Source organism: Trematomus bernacchii, unplaced genomic scaffold (assembly GCF_902827165.1).
Source record: "Trematomus bernacchii unplaced genomic scaffold, fTreBer1.1, whole genome shotgun sequence".
Lineage (NCBI taxonomy): Eukaryota > Metazoa > Chordata > Actinopteri > Perciformes > Nototheniidae > Trematomus > Trematomus bernacchii.
Genome location: NW_022987772.1, coordinates 951,300 through 963,219, shown reverse-complemented (window position 1 = coordinate 963,219; position 11,920 = coordinate 951,300). Strand labels below are relative to the sequence as shown.

At 46.8% G+C, this 11,920-nt stretch overlaps 1 protein-coding gene across 1 annotated transcript; it reads right to left on the bottom strand.

The window, feature by feature from the left end:
• Positions 1-5,445: 5,445 nt before the first annotated feature.
• On the bottom strand, positions 5,446-6,954 carry LOC117497002. The gene has a single exon (XM_034148885.1). It carries the CDS (start codon positions 6,832-6,834, stop codon positions 5,446-5,448), a length of 1,389 nt encoding a protein of 462 aa, XP_034004776.1. The 5' UTR covers positions 6,835-6,954.
• Positions 6,955-11,920: the final 4,966 nt, after the last annotated feature.

The following is an 11,920-nucleotide window of genomic DNA, read 5'->3' as shown; positions in this document are numbered from 1 at the left end:
GAACCTTTTGAACTCAGGACTTTTACTCATTGGAGTATTTTTAGGCTTTGATATTAGTCTGATCTGATTACGTCTTCCACCACTGGATCGTTGATGGATTTCCTCTCATTGCGTCAGTAGAGGGGAGTGTCCATGTGCGTCAGTGTCTCTAAATCGTAGAAAATACCTCCTTCTTGTGGGTGGTGGAGGATTTATGCGTATTCGGGTGACGTCAGAGTCGATGCATGAACAGGGAAAACCCTCGGGTCGTTTTACCTCTCAAAGCTCTTTGTGCTGCTGCTCTACTGATTAGATTGGTCCAAATAATGAGCTTAACCTCACAGAGACGCCGTAATGGACGCCATTTTCTGGCATGGCCATAAAGAGCAATCTGCACCGTCTCTTTTACTTTCAGCCGCATACCTCCACCCCCCCGCTCAACTCTAACTGCCCCCCCGAGCCCCCGCCATGCCCTGCACTGAAGCAGTATAGCCAATAAAGACAATTATATTAAGCAACCATTTGAGATCCCATTAGGGTCTGGTGGGCTGCCGCTTCAGGTTTGGGAGACGAGGGAGGTTTGATGCATTGCTTTGATTCTTGTAATGGACGGGATGACTTCACATGGTTAAGATCGTAACTTTGTTATGGTCAGCGTCACCGAATCATTGGGTAAACAATCTATGGGTCAAATGTCTATAAATAAGAAGATATATTGATGCATTGCTTTGCTTCTTGAAACGGACGGGTTGACATTACATGACATAACATTGCTAATTTCGTGACCATTTGATGTTAAAGATTACATTACGTTTTATTTAGCTGACGCTTTTATTGAAAGTGACCGACAAGATACAAACTCAAAACAACGATATTATATTATATTGTATTTGCTTCGTGTGTGTGTGTGTGTGTCTGTGTGTGTGTGTGTGTGTGTGTGTGTGTGTGTGTGTGTGTGTGTGTGTGTGTGTGTGTGTGTGTGTCTGTGTGTGTGTGTGCGTGTGTGTGTGTGTTTGTGTGTGTGTGTCTGTGTGTGTGTGTTGGGTTTAAAAGGGCCCTATTCCGCTCATTTTCAGGTTCGTATTTGTATTTTGAAAATATCTGAATTAAGTATTGTGGAGCTGCAGAGAAGTCCCAACCCTCAAACGGTACTCTACAGACTTTATAAAAAATCCTTGTTGGACACAGATCCACACCATGATCAATATTTATAAATATATATATATTTCAATCATTATCTGTCATGTCGCATGTATTCTGTATACAAAGACATCATTTTAACTACAATCACTGGTACGTATGTATTTCTGTTGTGTTATATTCTTATGGTTGGACTTGGATAACAACCCACGACAGCTGATAAAGTATAAATGGACATCTTCAAGTTTTGGAGCATGGACATGTGTCTGATTGACACAATTAGTTTCCCAGTGGAGCTCACACAGCTTTGTTTTTTTCCCTTGGTTGAGTGAGGACACACAGGAAGAGGGTATGACCTGGGGGTGAAAAAGTAGCGTCCAGTAGCAGACTTCATTATGAAAGAAACACTGAGAAGCTGTGTTACTCTGCCGGAGGGAAGCTTCACTCAATTATCTCTCAATCCCGCCTGGATTTCCCCTCGCCTTTTGGGAATTCACCCTCCCATTCCTCCCATCACGATCTGGCTCCTGTAACCTGCAAACACACCAGGAAACAAGAAAAGATGTCCTCACCATGTGGAACATTTAATATATCACATTATCACTTCCTGCACAGGGAGGAAGAACTGGTCCTGAGCCCCAATTAATGGAGAATAATGGAAAACATCCAAAAACAGTGTGTGGAATGAATGGGAAAAACTACAGGTGGATGTGGTAAAATATTTAAATCATAGGTATCACAATGACATTTCACCAGTTGACTTCTAACATCAAGACAAATATTTGTTGTATTGCAAGTTTTCTGAAATGTTATGTTTTAAAGAGGTGTGTCCTTCTTGTCCAGTTCAGTATTACAATGCTGCATTGGTTTAGAGACACTGGGTAATTGGCATGGAAGTTATTGAAAATAATTGATACTTTTCAATTAAAAAAATGTAAGAGTTTTCACTAACATTCTCATGAAGAATGCAAAACAAAAACCAGTGAGAACCAATTAAAAAATGCGTGTCCTATTTGTCCGGAGCAGTGGGGTTTTGCCATTACATTTTCATCAAAAAAATTAAAACACTAAGATCCAATAAGAAATGGAAATGAGATATTCTCTGGTCAAATATTAGCTAATTTCCAGAGATTTCTGTAACAAAATCAGATTAGAATCAAAAATATGAACATTGGATAAAACAAGTTTCAAAAGCCATGTTGTGTTGTGTTAACATACTGGACGAGCAAGACATCTACATAGGTGTGTAACCCCTAGATTCCACCGGGTCCGTCTGCGGCGCGTTACGGGCGCGTTACGGGCGCGTTACGGGCGCGTTACGGCTGCGCCGCGGTGCTCACGGCGATCGCGGCCACTCTAGTCAATGGCTGCTATTCCACCACACGCGGCTCGTTACGGCTCAGAAGCGTCCCAGAAGCGGCTCGGCGCAGGGCTCCTCTAAAATTAGGATCGAATCCTATTTTTGTCGCGGCGCAGCCGTAACGTAAGGTCGGGCAGGCAGGAAGTGGAACGGTCAGAGCATAGCATATATATATATAGGCTACACACACACAAACTAACTTTGCAGACCCTATCCCTCCGTAGTCTTTCAAGTAGGAGGAGAAATGCCAGCGTTCTCCTCCGGTTTACAGGCACTGTGTAAATTATATAGAATAATTATGATGATGAATGCATTTTTTTACCACTAAAATACAGCAACACATCTTTGATTCATGTCGTTTATAACTGGAATATTACAGTTATTATTAACTTTGTCTGTACAAAGTAGCCTGTCCAGGAAATATGCCCAAATCAACAAAAACTGCGAGCCGGCAGGCAAGACGCTCCGCTTCTAAAATGCTTCTGAAACGCGCCTGGTAGGGTATGACGCCGGAGGAGGCCGGACCAAAACCGCAACGCGGCGCAGACGGACCCGGTGGAATCTAGGGGTAACAGGTCAGTTCAGGTAGCAAAAAAAGTTAACATACTGGAGTCAAAGGTTTTTATGTGTATATTATTATATATTGTATATGTATTTAAAAACATACATGTGCATACATGTAGAAACCTTGGACTGCAACCAATCAGATCTCTCAACCAATCAGATCTCTCAAATGAATCAACCTGTTAAGTATGCAGAGCTGAGGAGCAACTTTGATAATGTTGAGATTCCGCATTAGCCAATCACACACACACACACACACACACACACACACACACACACACACACACACACACACACACATGCACACACACACACGCACACACACACACACACACACACACACACACACACACACACACACACACACACACACACCATCTCCTGCTGTGGCCGGAACAATTACTGCAATCGAGTCAACTCTGCAAAGGAGCAGATAAGGAGTCAGACCTTCCCCTCCACCCTTATCTCTCACATAATCACACAAATACACACACACACACACACACACACACACACACACACACACACACACACAAACAAGCTTGCTCTGAACTCGTCCTCATTCACACAACAATCAGTTATTGTATCCCTTCCTACATTTCTCAAACTAGGTTTAGGGACAGAAAGCCCATTTGTTGGATAGTCTGTAATCAAGAAATCAAAGAGTCATTGTTCTGTAGGCCCATTGTTCTGGAAACACACTCTCTCTCTGCAACAAACAGAAGACCAGGCTAATTGTCATGCACAATCAAAACGAACCAATCAAGGTTTCACTAGCAAGAACCACGCCACAACAGTGTGATGTTTGTACATTTATTGAAGTAACATGTGAGGGATATGAGGGGGGTGAAGAGATGATCTGGGAGGACGAGCTATGGTCCGTGCGGTGGGAGACTCAGAGTGGGGGTTCCGTCTCCGGCAGGATCTGCGTGGGCTGATTGCGGTCCCCCAGACGATACCTTGAATTTAATGTTAGTATAAGCGGTATACAGATATGCACCGTTTAGCTGTAAATGGTGCTGGCCGAGGATGTAGGAATGAAGGATGAATGTATCGCTCGGTGTGAGTCGGAAGGGAACTATATGGGTAGAAGGGTAAGGGAGGGTGGGTTGAAAGATGAGACAAGCGGTGGCCGGAAGCTTTTGCCGGATATAAATAGGGGTGGCCGTGGTTTGAGGCGGAGTTTTAGGCGTGGCCATGCTCCTGAACCTATGTTAACATTTTAACCTCATTTCACTAGCAAGAACCACGCCACAACAGTGTGATGTTTGTACATTTATTGAAGTAACATGTGAGGGATATGAGGGGGGTGAAGAGATGATCTGGGAGGACGAGCTATGGTCCGTGCGGTGGGAGACTCAGAGTGGGGGTTCCGTCTCCGGCAGGATCTGCGTGGGCTGATTGCGGTCCCCCAAAAGAGTCAGATTAAATGGAACCGAGTTGAGCGTGTGCCTGTCTGAGATCATTGAGATTGTTACGGATGTAAGTGTGGTAAGCTTGGGATGACCAGCGGCCCAGGACCTGGATGGTTTGGTCGGAGATGCCCAGTCTCGCTGCTGTGGACGCTGCGCCAATGCGGAAGGAATGGCTCGAATAGTGTTCTGAGCATATCCCCGAAATGAGCAAGACATTGTGGAAGTGTTTCTGGAACCAGAAACGTGTGGCCATTTTCCCTGTTTCGGTGAGAAAGAGTGGGTGTTGAGGCGTTGCGTGTGCAGCATACCTCGTGCTGAGGTATTTGGTTAGTGGCTCGTATGGGCTGAGATACGAGTTCAGGCGGAAGAAGTGGATGGGAAAAGAGATTCCCAGCTGATCTGTTTTACTCCTGCGGAGTGTGAATATGAGAGAGTCGTTTGTGTGGAGGGATATGTCGGATAGGCTGGGGTGGTGGTGAGGGTTGTAGGCGGATGAAGTGGGTGCGAATTCGGAGCATCGCAGGAAGCCGAAGAATGCTAGCAGGAACATGCATTCTAGGGTAAGGTCGACCGTTGGTGATAAGTATCCCGAGCGTAGGGAACGGATGCAGAGGCTGAGAAGGTCGGATGTGAGTGGCAGTCGTTTGGCTGTGGCAGAGGGTTCCTGCTTACGTAAGCCTTTGATAAGCATGGTGACATGGCTATGGGATGTGGAAGGACATGGTTGGCCGCTGGCTATTTTAATGAAGAAGTTAATTCCGGCCAAGTATGTCTGAATGGTGGATATCCGGCACTTGCGGATGGAATGAGTGTGAGTGATGAAATTGCAGACGGACATGACGTCCAGAGTGGGGAATGGTAGCTGGTATGTGCCGTGGTATGCCTTAAAGCAATTCCAGCCGGTGAGGTAGGCTGACAAGGTGCTTGGGGCGAGGCTGTTGAGGATGGCTTCCCGTGAAGCATGTGTGAGCAGTTCCAGCTGTGGGTTCAGTTGAATGTGGTGGCTGAAAACGGTGGGACTGGTGTGGGATGGAGATCCGCCTCTGGGGCCGAGTTTCTGAATTTCTGAAATTGGAAACGAGACAGAGAGTCAGCGATGCCGTTCTCATGACCTGGGATGTGTGCTGCTTTGAGGATGAACTGGTGTTTGGCGGAGATTAAAGTGAGTCTGCGGAGGAACTGCATGATGACTAGGGAGCGAGATCGGCCTTTGTTAAGGATCTCGACGACTGCGCTGTTGTCGGTGTGAATGAGTATGGCTTTCCTAGACCATTCGTGCCCCCAAAGAATGGCAGCTATGATAATGGGATATAGTTCGTGAAGTGCGGATGAAGGAGAAAGCGTCTGTGAATTGAGCGCTGTGAACTCTGGGGGCCAGGTGGATGCGAACCATCTCCCTGCGTAGTAGCCGCCGAAGCCTATGGAGGGGGCTGCGTCGGTGAAGAGTTGGATATCCTCTGATTTGGTGATGAAGTCGTCGTAAAAGAAAGAGATGCCGTTCCACGAGGACAAGAAATCCTGCCAAAGGTGCATTTCCATTTTGCATGCGTCGTCGAGGACTAGTCGATCGTGGATGGAGGGGACTGAGGCCGCTCTGTTAAGCAGGTTGGATAAGAATGGTTTTGCTTGGGGTATTATGCGGATGGCGTAATTTAGGTGGCCGAGGAGGGCTAACAGCTGCCGTTTCGTGCATCTGTCTGCCTGTAAGTAGTTTGACAGGAGGAGAGTGATGCGCTGTACTTTCTCTGAGGGTAGAGAAGCCTGGAAAGACATTGAGTCCAGGGTGATACCTAGAAACTCGATGGAGGTATTAGGCCCTGAGGTTTTCTCTTCAGACAGAGGGATGCCGAGGTCTGAAAATGTTTGTATGAGTGTGCTCAGCCCGTGGCGGGGGGGTGAGGATGGTGGAGTGACGATGAGGAAGTCGTCAAGGAGATGGAGCACGTAGGGGAGTCTGTGGTTGTTTATCAAGATCCAGCACAGAGCTTCTGAAAGGGAATCGAAGATTTTGGGACTGCTTCTGCAGCCGAATGTGAGGCGTACTGAGAAGTAATAGGCTCCCTTCCAGTATACTCCGAAGAAACGCCAGAAGTCTGGGTGAATAGGCAAGATCTTGAATGCACTGGTGATGTCTGCCTTAGAGAGCCATGCTCCGCGGCCTGCTGAGCGGATGAGGGTGATGGCGTGGTCGATGTTTGCGTATTGCATTGAAAAGTCTGGGCTTGGGATGACGCTATTAATGCTCGGGATGGCTGAGCCGTGTGGAGAAGACAGGTCTATTATGAGCCTCTTTTTTCCCGAGTATTTCCGAGTAGCTATGCCTATTGGACTGATGCGGAACACTGGAAAGGGGGGACTGTCGAATGGGCCTATCATGAATCCTTCTTTGACTTCTTTAGCCAGTAAAGTGTCAACGGTGTGAGGTTCTGTTAACGCAGACTGAAGGTTGTGGCAGATGTGAGATGTGTCGGGCAGTATTGCTATGCCTGGGTGGAACCCGTGGGAGAAGCCGTGGGTGAGAAAGTAAACGAACTGTCTATCTGGATGATTAACTAAGGCTGTAGCTAAGTTGCTTACCCTGACGGGTGTGCTGAGGTGCCGTGCTAGTCAGTCTGCTGGTGTAGTTGGGTTGTGAGGGCAGGTGCTCCTGGCGTGAGCGCCGCCACAGAAGGAGCAGATGTGCATGAGGCGGCAGCTAGAAAGAGAGCAGCCTAAGTCGTTGAAGTTGTTGCACACCATCCTGCCTCCCTGGTAGAGGACTGGCCTTCCGTGTCTGTCGACGCCCTTTGGAGCGGGGGCGTTGGCTGGTGAGCGTTTGAATGCGGCCCTAGGGATGATGGGAGGTGGAGGTGCGGCGAATGATAGGCGGTCGGGGACTGAGGCGTTGCCTCTTGATGGAAAGGGGCGTGGGCGGGGTGGCTCGGGTTGTGGGGCGCTGACTGAGCAAGCTGTGGCCGGGTGGGAGGGGGCTTCGCATATTTGGCACGAGAGGGATGCGCGTGCTGCAAAGATGCGGCAGTAAAGCTCGGAGTCCAGAGCGCCCCAGTATGTTCCCTGATTGAACTGGTTGATGCGGCCGGCGGCTTGGCTAGCGAAGTGGATGTGGTAGGTGTAAAACCCTGAGCCTCCGAAGCGTAAGGCCATGTCGAGCTCTATGCGGAGGTACTCGTCTAACTCGGGTCTGCGTGTGGGGTAGACTGAGCAGATGACGTCGCGGTAGAGGGAAAAAGCTAGGGCGAACTCTGCAGGGGTTAAGTCCTTAGACCTCTGAGGTGATGGATTTCGCAGCTGGACTAAACCGAAGTTGGTCTGTATTTCCCTGGGCTGGCTAGTGTCAATGATTGAAGGATGTAGAAGCTGAGCTAAGTCTACATAGTTACCCAGGAGAATCTGCTGGCGCAGGGCGAGGGACACGGGGGAAGGGCGATAGGCTAATGAGGCTGGCTGGATGGGTGGTGTTGCTGTGGCTAGAGTGTAGCTGGTTGCACAGGGAGGAAAAACATTTGGGTGTTGGGGAAGGGATGGGGTAGGGATGGGGGGGGAGGGGGAGGGGGAAAAGGTAGAGCAGTTGGAAAGGAAGATACTAGGTAAGAATCGGCTGAAAGGTTAGCATGTGGCATGGCCCCTGCCCCTTGGTTTACTGGGTGGGACGCTGTTGCTACGGGGTTAGCTGCTAAGGAAGGAAGGTAAGCAGAAGCTGGGTAGCTGTGGACTGCTGAAGGTAGAGAAGAAGAAGGGATGGAGGGATGAAGGGATGTATGTGCATGGGGATTATGTGAAGCCTGTGGGCACAAGGATGAGAGAAAGGTTGAAATGAGCTGTGACATGTCAGACACAGAGAGAGCAGGCACAGAGGGCAATACCACCTGGCCCCCGCCAGGGGGTGCTGGTGAGTCGGGCTGTGTCCGTGGAGGAGGACGGAGGCCTGTGACGTCACGACCCGTGGTGCGCGCGCGCGCGGTGGTTGATTCTGGGGCGGGAAGAGCTGTGTGTGTTGTTGTTCTTGCCGTTGTGCTGCAGTAGGCTTGGTAGAGGTTGAACAGTCTAGCCTTGTTGTCGTTTCGGTGAAAGTGGATGCCGTTGTCTTTCAGGAAACGTTGGAGTCGAATGACTGTCCACCTCCGTAGTTCGGGATCTGTTGTGGAGCGTCGAGTGCGTTCGGGCTCTGCTGTGGAGCGTCGAGTGCGTTCGGGCTCTGGTGTGTAGCGTCGAGTGCGTTCGGGCCCCGTTGTGGGGCGTCGAGTGCGTTCGGGCTCTGTTGTGGAGCGTTGAGTGCGTTCGTGCTCTGTTGTGGAGCGTCGAGAGCGCCGCTGCGAGTGGCCGGGAGCTGCGAGTGAGGCAGGCTGCCGGTGGTGGGGAGATTGGAGCTGGCTGTACCTGATGCGGCCCTGGCTGTTTGCCCTCGCTGGCGGAGTAGGCGAAGCCTGGGACCTGTCTGGAGTTGGAGGTATCTCGTTGGGGGAGCTTGAGCGGGAGCGGTAGCGGCTGGTGTGTGGGGCACTGAATGCCGAGCACGCGCGGCTCCGTTCGGATGCTTGGCTTGGCTCCGTCTGCTGACCCGAGGATGGCGGGTAGCCGATGTCGAATAGATCCTCATCTGACTCCGGCGAGTTGATCAGGATTTCGGGATCCATGGTGAGTAGCAATGTTCTTGTGGTAGCGTTTTAGCTTGTATTGAACTGTGACGACGCGCAGCGTGAATCACAGTCTGCCTGTCGATCTTTGAAAGATGAGACAAGCGGTGGCCGGAAGCTTTTGCCGGATATAAATAGGGGTGGCCGTGGTTTGAGGCGGAGTTTTAGGCGTGGCCATGCTCCTGAACCTATGTTAACATTTTAACCTCATTTATTTCAATACCTTACAAATGACAAATGTGCCTTAGGGAGCTTTAAAAACGATAGAAACCTCTGTCCTAACACCCTTGCAGAGGAGCATTTCCCCAAATGATCCCGAATGTATGGGGATACCAAAAAATACCAGAAATATGACAGGTGCAAACACGCCCTAATGGCCCAAAACACTTTCAGAAAAACGCATTACATATTCGAAAACAAATACAAATGTGTCAAAACAAATGCAAATGGAGAAACATCTTCACCAACTTCACAACACATGCTGCATTTAGAAAAGACTCACCAACTTGACAAAACATGTGAAGCGTTTTAAAGCTGCATAAGCATCAAGCTACAAATAAAAAACACTGCAGGAAGCTCAAAACACAACGTAAAAGTGACGCACACAGCTGGGACCGGAGCGCTTGGTGACGTTCAGGATTATAAAGCTGAACAACTGTCTCTGTTGCAGAGTTAGTCTGTCTCATAACTGTTAGTGTTTGTCAGTATATCTGAAAATACAACCCAGTCTCACGGCATTTCGTGCTATAGTCACGAAATTAATTTAATCTATTGATTCGTGTTCACCAACACGATTTTCGCATTTTTTTCGTGTCACACAGAACGATTTTAAAAGCAATGTATTTCTATTGGTAGTATGTTTCGTGCCTGCACCACGTCTTTTTGTCCGGTCGGGTCTTGGAAGACCAGAAGCTGTGTGGTTCATAAAAACATGTTCTTACTCAATATCTTACCCTAAGCCTAACCCTATCCCTTTTATTTTAAATTGTATAATGTCTGAGTTTTTTTGCCGTCAGTGAGGAAAAGAAATGGGGCTCAGAGCCTCAGAATACTGACATCTGTATTTTATGTCATCTTTTTTTCCTTCTAATTTGTTATTATTTGGTGCAGGCACGAAACATACTACCAATATAAATACATTGCTTCTAAAATCGTTCTATGTCAGAATACTGAAATCTGTATTTTTTTTTATCTGTTTTTCCTTCTAATTTGTTATTATTTACATTGCTTTTAAAATCGTTCTGTGTGACATGAAAAAAATGGCGAAATCGTGTTGGTGAACACGAATCAATAGATTAATTTCGTGACTATAACACGAAATGCCGTGAGACTGTGTTGGAAAATACTAGGTTAGCTACGTTAGCTAGCTAGCTTACAGCAGATCTGCAATAATCTTGGAAGAAACCATGTGATCAAATTGTTAAAATAAGACAATAACACATTTCCAACAAATGTAGCTGTCCAACCTAATAATCCCGACATCACCAAGCGCTCCGGTTCCAGCTGTGTGCGTCACTTTTTAGTGTCCCGGCAGGGGCAAACACAACAATATTGCACGAAACTGTGTCTCAGGGCTTCTTAACATTTAACAACCTATTAATGTGTCATACCCACTTAACGGGAAGAAACTCAGCTATCAGACAATATTAACAATTTTTAGCCGGAAACAAAGGGTAACACCAAGCCTCTGAATTAGCACTAAGCGAAAAAATGCTAACGCACTTAGCACAGAACTCTCGGTAGATAATGTATACTTCATGCAATCTGCACAAACTAGATATCATATGAAAGCTGAGATTCCACAGATTCCAATGGAATAAGTTTCATCACTGTGCGGCCAAAACGGCAAATACATCTTACCTTTGCTGTTTTCTGATCCAGAGTTTTGTTCAATGGCATTAAAACGCATACAAATGCATACAAACGCATAAAAACGCATAAAAACGCTGCTGAAGGTTAATCCAATGTCTCTGTGTCACTTAGAAATGATTACTGATAATTCATCATAAGATTTATGGCAATAAAAGTAGTTTTCATTAGAGTGTAACAGAGCTTTCGGTTTGGGCAAACTGCGTGCGCATCACTCTCATTCACCAATGGTATTGTTTAGGTGGATTTAGGAACTTCCCCTCGATTCTATTGGCTCTTACGGTTAAAAAGTCAAAATCATCCAATCGACCAATGGGTTCCAGAGATACGGCAAATACACCCAAATGACCCCAGAGGTGTTTTTTTTTAAAAACCTCTCTAAAAAGGTAAAATGTCTCTTTTTTTGCATCAATCTTGATACAGGGTACTTATTATATGTTATAGTTTGGATTCATAAAGCTTTTAGTCTACTATCCCATAATTCAAGGGTGGTTTTCACTATAAGTAATATTTTCTTTTTGGATGGACACTATCACACATTAACTATGTTCAATCTGAATTTTCTTTAAAATAAAAAACATCTATATTGATTCTGACTTTTCTACATCCAACTCACAGGTGTGTCATTGCTTTGAGAAAAAAGATTATTCATTTACCCCTTTTAGAAGTGAAGATATAGTAATTTTCCTGAAAAACAGGCTCAGGGCTTAACAGGTTAAGAAATGCTGCGCCTAGTTTTCTCAAGTTGGTGAATGTTTTCTAAATGCTGCACGTGCTTTGTCAAGTTGGTGAAGACGTTATTTTATTTGACTCACATTCATGAGAACTACCTCACGCTGAGAGAAGTGACGTCTACATAATGGGAAACTTTAAATATAGCACATGTGGCACAACAATTGAGGCGTAGAAAAAACATTTACATTATTAAAATATGGGTGGTGCAGAAGAACCTGACAGTG